This window comes from Apostichopus japonicus, chromosome 23 (genome assembly GCF_037975245.1).
Source record: "Apostichopus japonicus isolate 1M-3 chromosome 23, ASM3797524v1, whole genome shotgun sequence".
Taxonomy (NCBI): Eukaryota; Metazoa; Echinodermata; class Holothuroidea; order Aspidochirotida; family Stichopodidae; genus Apostichopus; species Apostichopus japonicus.
Window position 1 is genome coordinate 17,088,623 of NC_092583.1, and position 22,424 is coordinate 17,111,046.

The 22,424-nt window shown below is 36.7% G+C and overlaps 1 protein-coding gene across 1 annotated transcript; it reads left to right on the plus strand.

Moving 5' to 3' along the window:
- Positions 1–2,426: 2,426 nt before the first annotated feature.
- LOC139964584 (tetraspanin-36-like) lies at positions 2,427–14,817 on the plus strand. Its single transcript, XM_071966293.1, has 6 exons — positions 2,427–2,749; positions 3,294–3,482; positions 8,065–8,229; positions 9,879–10,052; positions 11,535–11,618; positions 13,014–14,817. Exons 1-6 carry the CDS (start codon positions 2,690–2,692, stop codon positions 13,101–13,103), a joined length of 762 nt encoding a protein of 253 aa, XP_071822394.1. The 5' UTR covers positions 2,427–2,689; the 3' UTR covers positions 13,104–14,817.
- The last annotated feature ends 7,607 nt before the right edge of the window (positions 14,818–22,424 follow it).

A 22,424-nucleotide genomic window follows, 5' to 3' on the forward strand; every position in this document is an offset into this window, starting at 1 on the left:
TTATATCTAGCAGTTATTGTGTCACGTGATTGTATTCTATCTAGCAGTTACTGTGTCACGTGATTGTATTATATCTAGCAGTTATTGTGTCACGTGATTGTATTATATCTAGCAGTTACTGTGTCACGTGATTGTATTATATCTAGCAGTTACTGTGTCACGTGATTGTATTATATCTAGCAGTTATTGTGTCACGTGATTTTATTTGTATCTAGCAGTTATTGTGTCACGTGATTGTATTATATCTAGCAGTTATTGTGTCACGTGATTGTATTATATCTAGCAGTTACTGTGTCACGTGATTGTATTATATCTAGCAGTTATTGTGTCACGTGATTGACTTATAATATCTAGCAGTTACTGTGTCACGTGATTGTATTATATCAAGCAGTTATTGTGTCACGTGATTTTATTTGTATCTAGCAGTTATTGTGTCACGTGATTGTATTATATCTAGCAGTTACTGTGTCACGTGATTGTATTATATCTAGCAGTTACTGTGTCACGTGATTGTATTATATCTAGCAGTTATTGTGTCACGTGATTTTATTTGTATCTAGCAGTTATTGTGTCACGTGATTGTATTATATCTAGCAGTTACTGTGTCACGTGATTGTATTATATCTAGCAGTTATTGTGTCACGTGATTGACTTATAATATCTAGCAGTGACGTGATTTTATTTGTATCTAGCAGTTATTGTGTCACGTGATTGTATTATATCTAGCAGTTATTGTGTCACGTGATTGTATTATATCTAGCAGTTACTGTGTCACGTGATTGTATTATATCTAGCAGTTATTGTGTCACGTGATTGACTTATAATATCTAGCAGTTACTGTGTCACGTGATTGTATTATATCAAGCAGTTATTGTGTCACGTGATTTTATTTGTATCTAGCAGTTATTGTGTCACGTGATTGTATTATATCTAGCAGTTACTGTGTCACGTGATTGTATTATATCTAGCAGTTACTGTGTCACGTGATTGTATTATATCTAGCAGTTATTGTGTCACGTGATTTTATTTGTATCTAGCAGTTATTGTGTCACGTGATTGTATTATATCTAGCAGTTACTGTGTCACATGATTGTATTATATCTAGCAGTTATTGTGTCACGTGATTGACTTATAATATCTAGCAGTTACTGTGTCACGATGCAGCCACTTTGGATAAAGAGCCACAGAACATAACATTGGTACGAAAAGCAAGATGTTATTTTACCCAACTCACAAGAGCTTTGACCAATCATCTATCACAAAGGTTGTTTATATGCTATATATAACTACTGCTAAAACAGGTCTTTTACCAAATACCACCAACTAAAAGTTAGGTTACTTGCTCCGTTGACTTTAACGCTATATTCATCACTTTCCGAGGTCGTTATAAGAACTTTTCATCTGCTAACTGCCATATGATAGTCGATGGCTTGGGTCACCACGACACTAATAGTGACAATTAAATAGAAGAGTCCATGACCGTATGGAGTTTAAGATACAAGAGGCACATTCAGAGTTTTAAACATCTAACAAAGTGTATAAAGGCAAGGTGTGATCAAAGACCTTCATCGCAACTAAACAGTGATTTCAATTATGTGCATCAGTGAAAAAAAATGAAAACCGAAAACAACTTGAGGTATCGCACGTGTGTAAGACACCAGCAATTATTGCACAATTTACTTATCTGAACCGAATACAATTATTCAATTTTATATCTCAACAACGGCATGAGCGATGAGATTGTGTGGTTGAAGTGTTTCAGTTTTCTTGCTATATGATAATTGTCTTTGGAATTTTAGACATCGTTAACCCTGAAATAACAACAGTCATTTCGTTCTGGATTCAAACCACAATTCACACTTTCCACCCACCCCCCACCCATCTCGCGATCCCATCCAAACAAAACATTTTCTCTGCTATAATTCTAAGAATAAGGAAAAATCCGATGTCTTCGATTTCTTTCTTATGCCATTCATGACCTTATTGTGAAGGACTGATCCGCCACTTCCCAGTAGGCGCTACCCCCACCCCCTCCTCACTAGGGGATACCATATAAAGTTCCTATAGATGTTGAGATGATTGTCATTACAGGGTATCGTGCAACAATAGTCACTGATATCTTATCGCGGATCAAGAACTAATTTCAATCAATTTGTCAACTTACGATTTGCGTTGTCAGACTTTGCTTTAAAGTTTACTTTGTACTTTAGCCTATGTTTTATTTTTGTTGGAAATAAAAGCTTTCCATCTAAATTAACTGGTAAAATATAGGAATAGTTTAAGCAGACGATTTGATTGAATTACCTTACTATTGACTCTGTGTCGCATGGCCTGCCTTTGTTTCTCTTTTAAGCTGACTTCCATTGTGACCCATTCAAGCATGTCGTGCACATTTAGGACAAAAGTTAAAATATTTGAATGAAAGGCTTTGATAGTCTAACTTACCACGCGCCGCCTTGTGTATAGCTTCGCGTGGAACCCATGCAAGAATTGAACTAAAACAACACCAATGGTAATGCTTATACTACTGTGGTAATCTTACACGGAAATCAACGGCTTCGATTAGCTCGCCGTGTTGGAGATGTTAGTACGTTATTCTGAAGGATCAGCGGAATCGTTCGCTAAAGTTAACGAGAATGGATCATATTTGATGCATGGCGCCCTCTCTTATCCTATATCCTCGTAAAAGATGCTGAAGAAAGAAAAATACCTGAAGTTAATTCTCTTGATTTTTAACATCACATTCTCTGTAAGTATAACATTCAGTAGCAACATCATTCTAAGTGACTAAAACCAGTTATTGTATGAAATATTAACTTTCCGTTATGATTCCATAATGTAGGACTCAGTACATAAAGTATTGGTGAGGCTCATTATTTGTTGCATTTACATAATATGTGGTAGCAATGCAGTGAGAAGTATAACTATAGTAGTAGTTACGTTCATATGTATAACATACCACGAACAATGGGACAGTCTTTGTCAGGGAAGAACATGGTACTGTATGGGACGTTAGACCTCGCCCTTTCCGAAAGTTAGTCCATTTAGAGAACGAATGTATTGGTCACTTCCTTCCCATATCACCAAATCTCCATACCCCCTCCCCCCCTCAACTTCTACAGTTTCAAAACAGTTGCTATATGTAGCCATTTTGTTTAATTCCACTATTCTGAACTCTCTATAACCTTATCGAGCACGCGTGACGAAATAATTACCAGCTTTCTGCCACTGTACCACGTTGATCAAATTTTTCCTAGTTTCATTCATGCATTTTCTCATATCATTTTTCACAGCTCTGTGGTCTTTTGGTGCTATTCCAGGCATCATTGACTTTCTCCCAAGATGCACCGTACCTTGAGTTTGTCGGAAGTAAATTTAAAGCGCCTCTTATCACCTTAATCGTCACCAGTTGCTGCTTCTGCGCAATAGGGATTCTAGGATGCATCGTGACTTTCAAAGAGAATTACCTTGCTCAGTTTGTGGTGAGTCTTTTAGTACATTTATGATTACAGAAGAAGTAAACCCAGCAATCTTCTGTATGCTATAGTGTGACATAGATGGATTACAACTTCCTCAAATCACTCCGTTTGGGAGTTTTCATGCTTTAAAGATGATTTGACTTCACAATCTGGTAGTTTCATTTAATGACATGCCCAAAAGAAGGGATATTCCCCTTCCTTCACCCCACCTCCGTCTTCAGTGAGGTGGGGGAATATTTCAGACTGGGATTCCTCTTGATTTAGTCGTGGAAGAATAAAATCTAATTTATAATCTAAGTATGCCTCAGAATGCACCATTTGATACTAAACGTCTATTATTCTTTGTCTTTCTTGGAAGGGCCACACCCCCCCTCCCCCCTACATGCAAGTCGCTTCATCCACCCTACTAGGCCACACCACTCTCTCTATAAAAAATACTTCATTCGCCTCTAGCAATTCCATAATGGTCCATGTCCGTAACTAAATCAGTCAGGAAGAATTCAGAATTAGGGCCTTCCACCTTTGAAATTCTGTGCAAGCCAATGACAAGAACATTTTGGGTTCAAATGTCAGACATTATAAGCCAGTGGATTAAAATCAATATTTTGATTTGATCGGACGGATTGATATACCGACCCCACTTTGACAAGGGGTCAAAGAAGCATTCCAGATATATACACATTTTCAAGGCGAACATTGAATATGGAGATATTATTTTCATTCAAATGTTACCTTTTTTGCACTATGAAAAACCAACGCATATACTCTGCTAACTACCATTACTTTGTGCTAACAGTCACTTCCGTAGGGGGGGGGGGGGGGTCAGCAGAGAAACGAATCGAACAGCTAAGGGGCATGGCCCTGAATTGGAAAGGGATACAAACTTAGAATAAGACACTATTTCTAACAGCCATTGCCACACGTATAGCTTGCATATACCTGCCATGAAAGCAGTACTTGATATTTCCGTTCCACTATGAAAACAGTGTCTTCGCGTGTTGTATAAAATATAAACGCCCCTTTCAATTGTTGTCAATCTTGACATTGCATACAACAGCGACTTCGATTCGCGTCGGTCAAGGCAACGTTTGTTTATGCAACACCTTGGAATGTGTCTATAATATAATAAACAACACTGAGATTTTCCCCTCTCTTTGATACTAGTTTAATTCGAAACAAGTTAATAGCTGAAATAAGTTACTGCTGACCATCAAGTGTATTCAAGTTAATCACGACAGCAATAAAGACTTCGGTCAAACTTAACAATGTTAATGTGTGGTACATACCATAAGTAACTACATTATCGGTGCAGTTTGCATTACAATACCACTTTTAGTTTGTGTGACACAGCTACCAACCCAGCATTGGAGTTGATTCAATGGTCTTAGTTCTCTCAAAGTTAATAGCTGAAATAAGTTACTGCTGACCATCAAGTGTATTCAAGTTAATCACGACAGCAATAAAGACTTCGGTCAAACTTAACAATGTTAATGTGTGGTACATACCATAAGTAACTACATTATCGGTGCAGTTTGCATTACAATACCACTTTTAGTTTGTGTGACACAGCTACAAACCTAGCAGAGGAGTTGATTTAATGCTCTTATTCCTCTCAAAGGAGCGCATCGGAAAGGGGGCTACGGGAGCCGGGGCACAGGGTTACGTGCCGCCCCTTGTTTTTTTTTTGAGGGGGTGGGGGAGGAGGGGCTCAAAGTACAACAACTTTCTTACTTGTGAAGTACCCGTTTTAGTTGTAACAAAGTGGAAATTACTTGAAAATGTAAGAAATCAGTCGAATTTGTGATATGGAAGACCAATAGAATCCATTTTGTCGAACAATGCATGCCCCTCAATACCCCCCCCCCTTCCCTCATATGACCCCTCTTCCGCCGCCACTGTACCGGACATTCAACATATTCTAAAAGTTATTTTTTTCAATAACCAAAATAGTCACACCATGCATTAAAATCTATCAATTATTAAGAAAACGTATTCGAATCCTAATTAAGTTTACACATAATTGTAATCGATAATGAATGATATTGATGCTTCAGAATAAGTTTGTTGTTATATCACTGTTCGTGATGGCAACATGAATGTTCAAAACCTTCATTTAACAAGTTTGACAATGTATTGAAGAAGAAAAAACAGAAATATGCCTCATTATTACCTCTAGCGCCTTGAATGTTCTCTATTATTGAGGTTTTAGGGTGTTAACAAATATACTAGTTAAGCCCTCAAGAAAGTTTAAGTAATTTCCTAATATCCTGTATCAGTTTGTTTGTTGTAAATGTATTGATGTGAACAAAAAGTAATATTATAACAAAAAGTTATAATCGACTAAACTACATTGTACTGAACTGAACTATAATTCTAGTCTAGAGACAGCAGTTGCTTCTGAGTTAGGGACACCAGGAAAGAAATAGATAAATATTTGAGTAATATTAGAAGAGCGCCATACTTTACTAGACCCAAACGTAACTATTTGTTCACGGAAATGTAATAACTGTAACTGCACGTTAATTGTAACAGTTTGTTATGGGCGACCATTAATCCAAAGGGAGAATTAAAAATACATTGTTCAAATGATTAATCATAACATCGCTAAATCAATCAACTGGTCAACTAAACTGAAACACTTAGTTTTGAACTCAAAATTCATATTTATCAATATTCCGTGAAAACTATGAAGAGAAATAATAGTGAACAAATTAATACGATTCTAAAATTGTATCCCATAACGAAAGAAAGAACCTCTTCTCCAAGACCCCAAATCAATACCATGAAAATAGAACATCAGGGCGCTACTCAAAAACTAAAAACTCAATTCACCATGTTAAAAATAAAACACATAATGAATATAGGCAAATAAAAGATAATATTGGCTAATAAAAGAAAACAGAGTGTGCTGACAAAATCGTGCACACTATATATTGATGCAACGGTCGTTTACACACACACACACACACACACATATATATTTTTCACTGTTCTTGATTTTCCAACTCATTACGATTTTCATTTATATATATTCATTTGCCTTTGTCGTTTACCTCCATTGCATTAACATAAAGTCTGTTCAAAGTATCTCTTTCGAGATCCGGCTTTAGGAATCACAAATGATTTTCGAGTTGGTTAGCATCATGTTTGATCTCTAGAGTAAGGCAAAATATGTCACCAAAAACAGAACTAGTATTGTTCGATACAGGTGACAAGCGCTTACAGTGGAATTACGACCTTCCTTAACGGTTTCGAACCTCTGGACATACAATCAGCGTCTATAGCCTAGTGGTTAGGGTGTCCGCGTACAGAGCGGAAGGCCCGTGGTTCGAATCCCGGTGGAGGCTGAAAGTTTTTTCACTGTTCTTGATTTTCCAACTCATTACGATTTTCATTTATATATATATATATATATATATATATATATATATATATATATATATATATATATATATATATATATATATATATATATACGCTTTATATTTATATACGTCTGACGATTGCTACGTATGCCTACCTTTTCTGGCTATTAGAAACATTTGTATACGTTAAGATTGCTGTATTAATTGTATTAATGTTACATCGATTGTGTAAAACATAGAAACTATAACCTTTCAAAGCAACGTTCACAAGTTGTATACACAAACTACAGACCTACCACACTGTGATAACATATGTACCGATAACCTAACCTATATGTTTTAGCTTCATAGAAGATGACGTTGCTTATCCAACAAAGAGGTACAATGACGTATCAATTTATCTTAGCATCACTGTAGATAAACCTGGCGTTATTTATTTCAGGCGCTTTTCAAAGGCCAAAGGAAGGTATTTTCGACTTTCATCCGTTTTAGTGTTCATGAACAGATTTCGCAGTTAGGCCTACAAGTAGGCATTGATTTGATCTAGTGTGTTGATGTTATCATCGAAATTGCCGTATAAAGGAAGGTTTCAGACATTTAATATATTCGAGATTGAATAATTTCAAAACAGCACAAGTATAATTATGGAAAGATGGTTGAACTGTACTCATAGCTTTGTAGTTTATTTTACTGTTCCGAATAATAACAACACCATTTTACATGTCCAACAACAAGTCCATCTATGTAGCTTCTTCAACTGAGTTCATTGTTTTCAGGAGTAATACAGGCTCAGTGCTTTTCTTTGTTTCTAATAAATGACAAGCTTCATACCATAGATAGAATTAACACTTCTCCTTTCTTAGCTGTTGCTATGTCGCATCCGCCATTTTGTTTTTACTGCTTGCTCAAGTATGCAGTTTCATAGTTGTAACCCCTTCAGTCCGGTTCATGATTTGATTGATTGTTACAGAGCCTCTCTGAATTTCCATTGCTCACACAGCTTTCATCCACAGATACTTTTCCTTTCTTAGCTATTGTTAGACTGCATCCGCCATTTTGTTTTAATGCTTGCTCAAGAATTCAATTTCATACTTGTAACTTCTGCAACTGACTTCATGTTATGATTGATTCTTACAGAACATTTCTGAATTTCTGAATTGCTAACACTGCAGCTTTCATACCACACATACAATACTTTCCTCTTTCTGGTCTGTTGTTAGGTCGCATCCGCCATTTTCTTACTATTGCTTGCTCAAGTCTGTACTTTCATAGTTGGGCTTTCACTGATGAGGAAACTCACAACAGATGTCCAAGGCAACATGCTCAAGGTTATGCATGAATACTCGAATGATCAAATGGACCGCCTTGATGAGATTCAAAGAAATGTAAGTCACATATTTTATGAATCATCGTCATAATAATTAAAAACCTCATGAAGAATAAATCCCGTTGGATTCTATTACAATCTGGTGGCACCATATATTATATATATATATATATATATATATATATATATATATATATATATATATATATATATATATATATATATATATATAAAATATATTTATATGTATAATATATATATATATATATATATATATATATATATATATATATATATATATATATATTATACATATAAATATATTTTATATATATATATATATATATATATATAATATATATAATAGTAAAGACAAGTTACTACATGGGAAAATATATTATCAAAGTAAGAAATGAAAGGGTTAGAAAACTGCTCTACTACTAAGACGAATGTTCATCTAAAAAAGGGCAGTTATATGTAGGGAACAGGAGACAGACTGAGCAGAAGAGTGACAAAGGGCAGTTTGCAATGGTGGTAAATGACAGGTCTGATACTGAATTCGCATGACCCAACATCTTCTGGTTTATAATAACCGCTTCAATAGAAACAATCAACTGATCATATCTACATAAATCGCTTATTTCAATGAAAGAGTATCCAATCAGGGTGTTGATCCAATTATGAAAAAAAAAAACCAGTTAGATTTTTCTTCGAAGCGTGGCATGAAATTATAGATTTACAATACATAAAACTTTGTCACAACTGTTTGGGGTGTAGTGTATAGTCTTGAGAAGCGTTTGTTTCTGCCACCTGTACAAATAAGCTTTGTTATGCATGGCGACACACCCATTATCAGTGAGATACGTAACACGTAATAAAGTCGAGTACATTGTGCCGTAATATATTTGCACTGTGTGGGTGTGTGAAAAAAATAACTTTGTCAGAGACTGAACTATAACTTGGTCGACTGAAAGGGCCTTTATGTTTAGGTTGCTTAGTGCATCAAGTTTTAATGAATATAACTCAAATTAAGATTGTAATTGTTCAAAATAATACATTTTAATTGAGATTATTTCCACATCATGTCTGAATATCTCGTCACCCAGATATGTAGTCTGTATAATAATTATATGTTAAATTCCGCTCTTATTAAGGTAGTTATGACTATTGCATCATTTGCACATACAAGAGTCATATTCATATGATCCATGTGACTCTATAGATACATATCATAGCTTTTATCAATCAGTGTATGGTCAGTTCCTGTGGTAGGTTCAGAATTAATCAGAAGAGGAACCCGAATCGAATAAGTATAATACTGCCTAAATAAAGCGGACGGTGCATAAGCGCGATAAAAATGCTGTATGTATTTTGCTTTGAAAAAAAAGAGATGTGTGGCTAAGTTTTAGAGCCACAAAATATGTAAGAAGAGGTCCAGTCCCACCACGTGTCGCCTAGATCCGTTCCTGAGTTCCCACTAGAGGAAACAGCACTTTAATGTTAACTTTGACACTCTCCCAAGTCCGTGATCACGTGACCTAAAGTAAAACGCACAATCAAATCGTTTCATCTTTAATCTGAAAATATTTGACGTACAGTCTTTACATGCATAGAGAAATAATTTCTAATGGATATGTATGTTAATTTGTATTGAATAATTGATATATATGTTAATTTGTAATGAATAATTGAATGATGTTTTTGTAGTTGAAATGTTGTGGTGTGACGTCATTTACGGATTGGCACGTCCAAGTGGATACCAGCAGTAACTGGTCGGTACCTTTGTCTTGTTGTTGTAGTAACACAACAGACCCAAAGCTGTGTACATATCCTAAATTTGCACAGGGCCATCCGTCTACTGTCCATGGAATTCATGTCCAGGTAATATCAATTATTCATTCTATTTCCAATTACTTCCATTAATTTAGAATCACAGCATCAATTATGATATCATAGAAGGTTAAAAACCAGTTCTATTAGCCCCGGTTGTATTATTAAAACATTTTTACTTTTTAAGGAGTGCTCCTTTAAACACCAAAGGCTCATCAATCAAATTGACTGAACTACCTAGTCTAGCACTGACACAGACCATCAGGTCACTGCCATCTCCTCAGAAGCAAAACAAAACTAACTCACTGTAAAACGTACTATTTTAAGACCTTTAATTAACATTTGTACAAGTCTTTATCCATTTGTTTTAAGGACAAAGATGATGTCATGATTAGGTGATCTGATATTTTAATAAATTAAACTATAACATATTTTGACTGAGTTATTAGAATTCAAAACAATCGATTAACATTATCATTGAGGTCTGAAAGGAGGAAATGATATCATCAACGACTTTGTCTTAAAGGAACATTACAAACATTTAGGCGAATACAAACATCAATTTTTTTTCTGGGACTATATGACATATCAACGCTAGCATTCAGTGGTATAGAGTTTGTTGACGACATGGGGTTGTACTCCCATTGTAAGTCAAGAAGGTTGCAGGCATATTGCAGAATGGGTAGAGAGGGTAAATTAAATTAGGGGGGGGTGGGGGATGAGAGCGAGGAAGGCTGGGGTTAGATAGAGGGGAAACTAGTCTACTTCGGTTTTCTCTTGCTGTAAATGACAATGCAAGACTACACTGTCAGTCAAAGTATATTATTTCCACAATAACATGTTGACAGTGTACGCATATACGGATAACACTTAAGTAAGGGGTGAAGAACCGAAGGAGCAAAGGTAAGGTGCTTGCACAAGCAGTCCCCCCTGTACAAAAGAAAACGGTTGAGCAAACTACGAGAAAAGGGAACCATGTAGAACCATAGTATACAAACAGATTAACACAAGAATGAATGAATATAATGCAAAGGTGTTTTGAGCTAGTCATTTAAGGCTGTGAATTGAAAATTTAACCTAACACCCGAGAAATTCCCTGTGTATTTGAACAGTTGAACAGTTTGAAGTAGTACTTTGCGATTTTTACGGCCCCTATATGCTTCAGCCTTGATGGACTTTATTGAACCACATTGAATAAACCCCTATCTACGCGGCTTTAAAATGTCCCAAATTCAAATTAGCATATATTTTGTAGCTCCGCTCTAATTTATTTTGAAGAATAACAGTATTGGGATTTTCTTTGACAGTTTTCAGGTTGGAATGGCTGGAAAGGATACGAGGGAGGAGGGGGTGGGAGGGAGGGGGGTGGTTGGGTAATGGCGATGGGGGAGAGAAGGGGACTCTGGGTGTATCTGACGTTTTGTGAACGGAGTTAATAACGAAAAGTTGTAGAACTCATTGCATAACATGCCAGCTATATAATGATTATTTTAAACAACCTTTACACTGTTCCTGTACCTATATAACTCACAGGGGTGCGGTGAGCTTGTCGTGAACTACGTTTCCAGAAGCCGAATATCTGTGGATGTAGCGTGTGCCATATCTATGGTAGTAGAGGTTTGTGTAAAATTTTAACTTTCACAATTGTTTTTGTGCGCTTGGAAACAGGTTTATTAATTAGTATTCTGCTGATACATACCGAATAATAGGCCTACTTCCGGTCTGAATCTTGGAGCTAGCATACATATCAGTGGTACAGGTTTCTTTTAATATATGTCAAAGTGGAAAGAATTCTGAAACAGTAAATGTTGGAGACTCGTGAAGGTGTTATACAAGTTTAAGTCGAGTCATCGCGCACTGTGTACATAGTACCCTCCGCCTGTATGTGAACATTGATAGCTATGTCTCGATTCACACATCTCGTTTTATCACGTAAATTCCAACCTATGTGAACCTCACACGGTCGAAGTGATTTCTATTGCAGACGGTAGCGTGTCCAACGATACAGTTGTATCATCAGGATTGAGTCGGTCTTCTTGTAAAGGTTATAAGTGGTTCTTAAATATTTTATCTTCAACCAATGTTATCAAACTTTAGTGTTTACTGCCTGTTTATCTTGGAGGTGTCCACATGGGACACGAGTGGACATGGGGGTCTACATGGGACATGAGTGGACATGGGTGTCCAGGTGTAACATGGTGGGTATGGGACAACTTAGTCTCTTAAACCAATTTTAGTGTTTAACCGTCCTGTCGTTGGTAACTTGAATGGCAGACTAGATGAAACCGTTTGAAGCGTCCCTAATGTTTATTTTGATTCCACACACTATGATAAAAGGGTCATCAAGGGAATCATCCTCAAATATACAAGTTCAACAAATAAACAAGTTTCTTCTATTATTTTTTCGTGGATTTCAAACTCTCAGATTTAAAGACAATCATTCACTAATTTATGACCTTTTTTCCAGTTTTGACACTTGACATCATGCAAGCAATTACCATATAACTATCACATCATATTAATATAATTTTGTGCGGTCATCAATACCATTTCAATCATAACATCGTTACTACGTCATCAGTGAAGTTTGAAAGCAAAAATGGAATGTTCCTCCATTGTGGTTTTTCTTCAAAGCAAAATATATTTGAATTTTAGCCAACTCACACCATTTGTGCAGGGCTTACAGCTTGAAATTATATACGCAATGCCTGGAAGTTATTGCCCATAACTGAACGCAATGAAACATTTGGCAAATGACTCAAAAGTTGCGAAAATTATGAACACCCCCCCCCCTCCCACAAACATCATTCGTAATTTAGAATCTTAAAAAATCACTTTTATTTTATAAGTGGTTTTCAAAGTGGTTTCTAAATTCATTGATTTGATTTGATTTGTTTTGATTTGATTTAATTTGATTTGATTTGATTTGATTTGATTTGATATGATATGATTTGATTTGATTTGATTTGATTTGATTTGATTTGATTTGATTTGATTTCTTGTCTCTCACAGATTTCTTGCCTCGTTGGACTATGTTACTTTTTGTGGAAGGATAAAGTGTCCAAAGTTTTAACTTATGAAGCAGTATTAACTAAAGTATAACATAATTAATGTTACACGTTTTTTAGAATTCACCGGAACAAGAAATTGCCATATTTCTTGCAGAACCATAACCTGTTTGCATTATAGTTTTTATATTACTTGTATTATAAATCAGCTATTTATTTTAGTCGGAAAATGCAAAATGCAAAATGTTGTCTCAGAAACAAAGTAATAAATCCAAGCTTAGTTTCCTTTATGGAATTTCAATCTTTATATCTACTTCATATATGATACAAAGACAAATATTATTCGCGCTCTGTTGCTATCATAGCATTGCTCACTCTTTCTTTGCCAAAATTCTATTTGAAACTTTACCTATTTTTGAAAATGTGTATCTTGGCGACAAAACATGGTACCAGGATGTGGTTGTGACCTTAGTCATCAAACCAGAAAGACGTTGATGACGTTAACTTCTGTTATCGAAATATTCCTTTAACTTTATGTTCAATTGTACACATGAACGAAATAGTGAATAGATTGTGGTATAGGGAGGGGCGGGGTGAGGGACATTGAATGAGACGGAAGATGTTTGGCGATTCCGGTGGCGGTGACTCGAGACAGGGGTAGGTGAGGCTACAACAGTGTATTCTTGCTGAGATATAAATCCATGACAGTATTATAGGTCCGTGGCGGGTTCAACGAGCCCAACACCTCTCTCTTCCTCTTTCTCCGGTCTGATTTTACTTCAGTATTATCTTTGATCTTGCAGGCCACAAGTACAAAAAAAGGCTTTAAGAATAAATGGAGATGTTTTTATTCACGCTCCCGTGGTGGGGTCTCTTTCCTACTCACGCTTAGCATTGTTATCTCGGTATTAATATCGGTATCTACACCGATCGTTGCATTCTTGCATCCTCAAAAAAAGGCCGGTTACTCCACCCAGCCGGTTACCCCCAGTCGGTTACCTCGCGCAGTCGGTTACCCCGCGCAGCCGGTTACTTCACCCAGCCGGTTACCCCGCACCCAGCCGGTGGTATCGTTATCGTCATAGATCGCGAATTTTAGAAAATGACAACAATTCATAAATATTGCGGAGAAAATAAGAAATCCTAAGTCATCTAGTTTGAATACAAATTACTTGTTTAGCATCAAATCATTGCCTTTTGTTTCTTTGTTTTACTGTTTTGTTGCTGTAAATATAGAAATGACGTCATTTTATAGTAGACTGACAGATTAAATTCTTTGTTCATCTTTCATTCATTTTTTTTTAAATTTAATCTTTTTCTTTTATTTTGCGAGTTAAGGTCTAAATACTAAAACTACATATACTGGAACAATTTAGATTCAAGGATAATTCTTATCAGAGACTTCGTTCTGAATTACATAAACATTTTGACCATGTTTACGGTTTTCAAGCAAAGTTCAGTATGAAATTCCCGAGCATGCAAAATATTCGACAAATTCCGGAATAATATACTTCCAAAAATCAAATTTCATGAAGTTAAAAGTTTTCATTTTTGTATTTGCTTGTTTTGATTTGATTTGATTCGATTTTGTTTATTAGTTTGTTTGCCAAATGTTCTTAGATAACTCTGTAAAATTCGAAATGTCCTCTACCAAGAGACGTTCGTATTGTACAATATATTGTAGGATATATATATATGACGAATGCGTATGTATCTTAAGGTCAGAGGTCACTACAAAACCACAACTTAATAAATATTAAATAAAGCTCTGTAAATCGACAACCGAAATATACTTTCCCTTCTCCTTATTTCTATATTCTGTCCTTATTTTCATTTTAAAATTAAGGTAGATCTAAATAATTACTACCGTCCTACATTCACATGTTTTATGTCCATTGACAAAACAAAAAACCTGTCTGTTAAGCTTGTTGGTGATTTAAATAACAACAGATGGTAACGAAAGAGAGAAGAAAGAGTGGAAAGCAATTAGGAATAGGTAGGTAACCAACCTCCGAAGTGAGAGAGGGAGAGAAGCTAAATATGTGTCCCTAGTTTAAGAGTCCGAGAATTAACGTGTCATTAACCCCCCTGTTTTGATGGCTCGATATAGGCTCTACTCTAGGAACACAAACACCTCTTTGTAGTGGGTGTCTAAGATGTTATTTCGTCCAAGGGAGCCCCATCCCCCTTTGCTATATAGGTTCTACCTATAGGAACACAAACACCTCCTTGCAGTGGGTCGCTAAGATGATATGTCGTCCAGGGGAAACCCCCTTCTTGGATGTAAAATGATGATATATTTCGCAACGTTGAAGAATTTTCGATTGTATATATATGTTATGTGCCTATATACAGTATTGTGGATAATTTTGTAATATTCTCCCTATACCAGTGGAGAGGAGGTGGTTGAATTTATTTCTGGGAGGGGGAGATTTACGTCCCCAGAAGTATACGTGGTTGTGCCCTAGTCTTCCCTCTGTTTTGATATCAAAGCTTAGGAAAGGGGAGGAGCGAAACTTGACTGGGGAGGGATTTAAGGGGAGGGATTTAAGGGAGGGTTTCCTTTCCCCTTCGAGAAATGTGTGTTTCGGTAAGGTGCTAAATACAAAATGGTGGGAGTATTTCCATCAGTTAAAAGTATAGTAAATTTGTGTTGTACAACTATAAATGTATATTATCGCGTGATATTTCACAGAGATTAAGAAGAACAACAACAATTTAAAAAGAAAAACCGCAAAGGTCAAATACGAATATGAGAGGATTTTTCGGTACAATAACAATTTTGATATAAATCCGCGGTACAGAAATATTACACATAAATAATAAACAGACACAAACAATAGAATTTACCTACTAGATGCTAAGCGCTTCCGATTAAAAGGCAAAATTTACCTAACTGCATGGCTTATGAGTCATAAATGACGTCATGGAATGAGATGATTGGTTTCATACAGAAAAAGTATTCTGAACTATTCTTTTAAGGTTAGATATAAACAATGGCAACAGCTGCCTATAGAAAACCACGAGAGATATTGTTATCTCAACAAACACTATATCCAACAGTGTCTATATGTGCTGATATTTGGAAAGTATTCATATAAGGCAAAGTAATTTACAAAGTTGTCCAACTCCGTTCAAGTTTGAACTAGCACTATTAGTAAACTAAATATTGACATAACCTACAGTGGGTCTCTTCCAATTACAGAGAATGTTGAAACACTCGTGTATGTAGATTAAACAAGGGTAAATAAAGTGACGGCATATACGAGAATTCTAATCAAACGTTATCGAAGCTGCCTTAGACGAAAATATAGGCCTCTCTAAGTTAAATCAGGAGGAGTATATAGCAGTATAGAGTGTCCTCGTCATGTACAACCATTGTGTTATTCTCGGTTCAAATTCTCACCAGGAACCAGATTTCTTGACCTTGATTAGCACCTGCACTGCAGGAATGATTAATGGGGCGCATTCACTTTCCTCAGCATTTGATAAAAGTGATCAGATGCTGAGGTACATGTACTCTCGCCCGTCGGCGAACGATGACGTAAAGTGGCGGTCTCGGGAGTGGGAATCCGGGGTGCAGCAATAACACCCTGTGTGTTTTGCAATTATCTGAAGATTCATCGTAAAGACGGAGAATTCTTGGTGTAAACTCCGGTGAACGCTCAAAGTCATCACATCGACTCCTAGGAATTAAAATTAGCTTCTAATCGCTTCCCAAACCTAAGGAAATACTAAATTAACACAATTTTCCACTTGTTATCAAACCTTTGCATATAAAGCTTGAGACTATCCGGTGCATTTTACGATAACTCTGGAGTGTAACGATTCGTGGAGATTTGTTAAAGACAAAATGGATTCGGACACCAAGTCTTCAGACACCAAGTCTTCAGACACCACTCGGACACCAAGCACTTGGACACGAAGGACTAGGAAACCAAGCACTCGGACACCAACGACTAGGACACCAAGCACTCGGACACCAAGTCCTCGTACACCAAGCACTCGGACACCAAGGACTAGAACACCAAGCACTCGGACACCAAGCACTCGGACACGAAGGGCCACGACATCAAGCATTCGTACATCAATGATTCCGACACCAATCACTCGGACAGAAAGGACTAGGACATCAAGCACTCGGACACCAATCACTCGGACACGAAGGACTAGGATACCAAGTCCTCATACCCCGAGCACTCAGACACCAAGTACTCGGAGACCAAGCAGTCGGACACCAAGCACTCGGACACGAAGGACTAGGACACCAAGTCCTCATTCAACAAACACTTAAACACCTAGGACTCAAACACCCAGGACTCGGACACTAATTACTCGGACACCAAGGACTCGGATACCAACGACACGACTACCACACTGCCTGCAATGCATGCACGTAAATGGCGTCATTTAGGGGTTTTTTTTCGGATTGTCACCGAACCACTGTTTCGGGTGAGTTGTTGGCGAGACGTTGAATGTATTTCAACAATCGTTTGTTCACACGCAACTCTATTGATAAGAAACCAGAAACCTTTAACCATCAAATCTCTGCTCGTTTTTTGATTGGTTTGTTGTTTCTGTTTTGTGTAGCGTCTGAATTCATTCCATACATTGCGTTCTGTGTTTCTTTCGCAGAAACAACTGTGCAATTCAAAGTGAGATGTTTACATTGTGTTACTATATCATTTCTTGTGAACCTTTCAAACGTGAATTCCTTCTCTCTACCACACAAAAGCAATGTCGATGGTGTAAACTGTAAGAGACAAAGATATTTTGCTTATTGTAACAATAGATCTAACGAACAATGAAATCTAAATGAATGTTATTCAACAAAAACCCGGATTTTCTTTTCAATTATGTGGTAATGACGAAGCAGTATCACATAACTATATCATTAGATACCTGCTGTATGATACCGACATATCTTTCTGGTCACAACAATTTGTCGACTCATGCGTCACTATAAACCGAGTTCTTAACCGCATTAATACAGATTTTTTACGCATAAAGCATAATTTCATCAAGTTATATTTTATGTTGAATTTTCTTGAACTGTTTATCTAATTTCATCAATCATTTGTACGATTAAGATGGAAGTTAAGTTTTAAGAGTTGTCTTTTGGGCGACTGGGTCTTTCCTCAGTCCCAGAATTAAGTTTGATTTGTTTTTGAACTTTGCTAGACACAGCTACCAGCCTATATGTTGTATGGCTGTAACACTTGTAGTATTTGCGAATGCAAAGATTCATCAACTAAAGTGACTGGGTGATATATCCTAATACACAGACAATTAGGTCAGTACCTCAGATGCAACACAAGGAAACGGACATAATTTTATGAACTCTTATATCATGTTTACAGAGTAAGACAAACTTGACAAAGATAAATGTTTTTGAATGTCATCCAATCATGCTCTATTGTGAACACATTTAAATCACTAAACTCCCAAATGATTGATCAATCTGTTTAAGGGGCATACCATTTAGGTGAGGGGGATGGTGTACCGTTTAGGTAAGGGTATAATATTTAGAGCGGACTGTAGCGAGGCCCTGGAAACTACAACTTTCTAAAATAATTCATGTTCTCTCGAAGCGATATTTCATGTTCTCTCCTAACCATTTTCAAGCAGAACGACACATGCCAGTAAAGGAATTATCTTGATATTTCATTTCCCCCAGGCAAACTATTTAATGGAAATTTCGTGGGGCGGGGGGGGGGGAGGTTACCTACACCATACCCCACCCGGCTCATGTGCCCGCGATTTTGGTTTGTTCCGTTGTAATTTTAAATTGAGTAACACTCAGAAGGGTTAAAATTAAGTTAAAAAAGGATAAAGACAAGTAATTCTCAATAGCTTCTTTGTTCAGGATTTTCATTCAGTATTAAGTTGATGTCACAAGGGTCAAATGTCACTAAAAACGTAAATTGCATTTAAACGATAGTAACTGGCATGCCATCACGTCCAATGGATAGATCAATTAAAAGAGATCATTTAAACAACTTAATGATGAGAATTGCAAGTATATACCTATATGCATATTCGATACAATGGAAAGGATAACCCTGCACGTTTCTTCCAACAAGTCTCAGGAATAAGAAATAGTAGACATCCTTTGTAAAGCCATTTATTTCAAGGCTTGCTTATTTCCATGCATAGACCGACAGCGCATATAGCCAATCTAGCAATAAACCCTATGGTGCAGGCGTGAAAACCTATGCTGGATACGTGGGGGCCAAAAATATGACGTCACAAAATTGACGTGTGACGTCACAACCATATTCGTTTTCTCCCAACCTTTAAATCAGATGAGCATGTGCCATGGCATAGCGTTAGTTTGTGTGTGTTCGGTAAGGGGGGGGGGGGTGGGCGGGTGGGGTGGGGTGGGGTGGGGGAGGAGTAAATAACAACGAAACGTCTAATAACGAATAAAGATTTATTATTGTACAACATCTGAAACAATATCTTTTAATGATAGAATTAGCAAAACAAATTTCCCAGTCTGTTACTATTTGATTACAACGTTAACATGAAACTGATAATGTACCTTGAAGTCAAATCCATCCCTTACACCCACCCCATACGATCCCACCCGATCACTTCCCCATACGATCCCACCCGATCACTTCCCTTCCCTTCCATTCCATGCTACTTTCGATCAGCATTGTGGATTACCATAGATTCTACATGTATAGGCCTAGTCCCATAATTTACCTGGTAGTAAACTATAGTTCTTACGATGTGTATATTTATCGTTGAGCCATTTTTTAGTACTACATTCTGTACAGCTTCCAAACCATTTTGGCCCGAAATAGTCTAGTTTCGAATGGTCCGACGGCTTACTATTTAAGTATTTTTGGACAATATCGCAATTGGACGAATTTGTTAGTGGATGTACATAATATTCCTCTTGCGTGTAGACCACTATTTCTCCTTTCGTTTTCCACTGGAAATATTCTAAATATCTTTCCTTGTCGGTAGCCACCTCTAATATATGTGTCGCCATGGCAACCATGGAGTCGAATTGATCAGGATGAATAAATGAGTTTGGCGGGGCTAATTTTTCGTAATCTTCTAGTGGCGCACCTACTACAATAGGGACCAAACCAAACTGTAGCGTCCTCCAAAACTTTTCGGTGATATAATGTTTGCAACAAGAATTTTCCAAACTCAGATAAAATCTAAAAGGTGATAAAGTCTGTTTTAGCACTTCTTCCCTATTCCAAGGTATTATTTCATCGCCACATTTTCCCATCCTTTTTAGAGACATAAACTTGCCCAAGTCTTCAACGAAACGTAGGCGATCCCATTGCAACGTTTTGCAATGACTTCCTAACCAAATCGTTAACCCTGTTTTGTTCAAGATTTTCTCTCGATCGAGTCGGACAGGAGGGTGGCCTTCTCTAAACGGTTTGTAATAACCATACGGCTGATGGAAATCCGCGTCTTGACTGTAAGATCCGACCCAGTCATATGTAACCGCTGAATATTTCTCAGGTGGTTGTATACCAGGGGTATAATATGGACTTTCTTCTGTAACCATTACCCACCTTTGACCCACTGTACGGTTGCCATGGATCCAGTCCCACATTTGATCCGTTATCCACCTATCGACGTCAGTGAAGAGAACAATGTCATATTCTCGAATGTGACTCGGGTCCCTCGTATGGTTTATGGTCACCGAGCAATTTATTGTGGGACAATAAAACGTTCTCGGAAATAAAGTTAAATACTTATACTGAGCAAATTCTTCGTAGGAACAAAACGTAAACCAGAATTTTCTGATTCCAAACAGTACGATAGATTTATGGCAGGTGTTTTCATGATTAATATTGCTATTAGTTTTTCTATTATGGTTGGTTTCATCATTATTATCTCCTATCACGAATAATCTGGCGGATTTCTCAAAGAGATCGAGCTTGCCATAAGTTGGTGCCGGGGGTAGGTACGACACGGTCAGATAAAGAAATATACAAACATTAATTGTCATAGAGATCTTAGTGATAATAGTTAGAGTTCGAAAAGTAATCTTCATGGTTTCGATTTGAGTTTCCGTTACGATGTTATGGTATTTTTTAATATTATGTATAGATAGATATGTATAACTTAGCTGACATCTAGGATTCAAGTAAAACTATCTATAATATATAATGTTTTCCTGAACTAATAAATGAGGATTGGTAACTCCGTAACGTTGTTCTCCTCGTCCCGGCACGAAAGGTCACTTTAATGTAAAAGTATCTCTGTATAAAAATATGCTTCTAGTCTTCACAGTTTCCATAGAAAACACCAAATAATGTCTTCCAGTAAATGTAAATAAAGTTCCTTTGTATTATAATGAACGGATAACAACTCGCAAGAAACATAGCTTAGGCTTTACCATGTCTGACTTGTTATCCCGTACGTATACATATAGCCTATAGCTATAACATTTATCGCTACAGTCATTTCACATTTTCTTGATTGAAAACACCATATCTCCGACTCATTTCAGAAAACATACATTGTAAATGAAACTGTTCCGTTCCTTCTGAGTCTGTCGTGGAATTTGAACTTGCCAGTATCTTTATATATCATATATAGGCTACGCTATGTATAGGCCTATACATGAATCCGAATACAAGTAAACTCATACGTACGGCGGGCTTCCCTACATGACCGCATAGAATACGACCTCTTGTTACAGCTTATGCACCCATTGACTTGTTCAAACGTGTTCAAAGAACGTTTTCGCGTTGACTGTATACTTTTGAGGTTTAATATATACTATATATGTTTGTATATATAAGCCCTTGCATATACTGTTTGCTTTGTACAGCTCACCATCGCCACGGTAAATGATTTTCAACTATTTCACCTGTCCGATTGTTGCTATAGTGACCTTTCAAAAAGGGTATAAGATTTTCTAATGAAAGAACTATAATATACAATATTTAAAAATTCGTACAAAAGTTGCTATAGCGACCTTTCAAAAGGGCATAAGATCTTCTAATGAAAGAACTATAATATACAATATTTAAAACTTTGTACAAAAGTAAGAACTTTTAGAAAGAACGTTTTTATTGATACTTCTGAATAAACTCGCCGGGGACGGTAGTTTGTCCGATCCGGATTTGCTGTCCAAAATTGTCAATGGGTTTGAGATATGCTTTTATACACTAAAATTTTAAGCCTAGCAATATTGAGGCCAGTCTCTGTTTGAAGAATTCTTGTCTACAATTGTTAAAACCACGATCCCCTCCTATATAAATATCTTCACTTGAATAACATAACGAGGGAGTTAATCCATTTTTTTTAACAACACGAAATGATCGCCCCGGACAAATTTATACAGTGACAAGCAAATGGGGAATGTTCACTTTTCTTTTATTTTCGCTATTGAAAACGAACTATAACATGAGTAATAAGACAGCATATA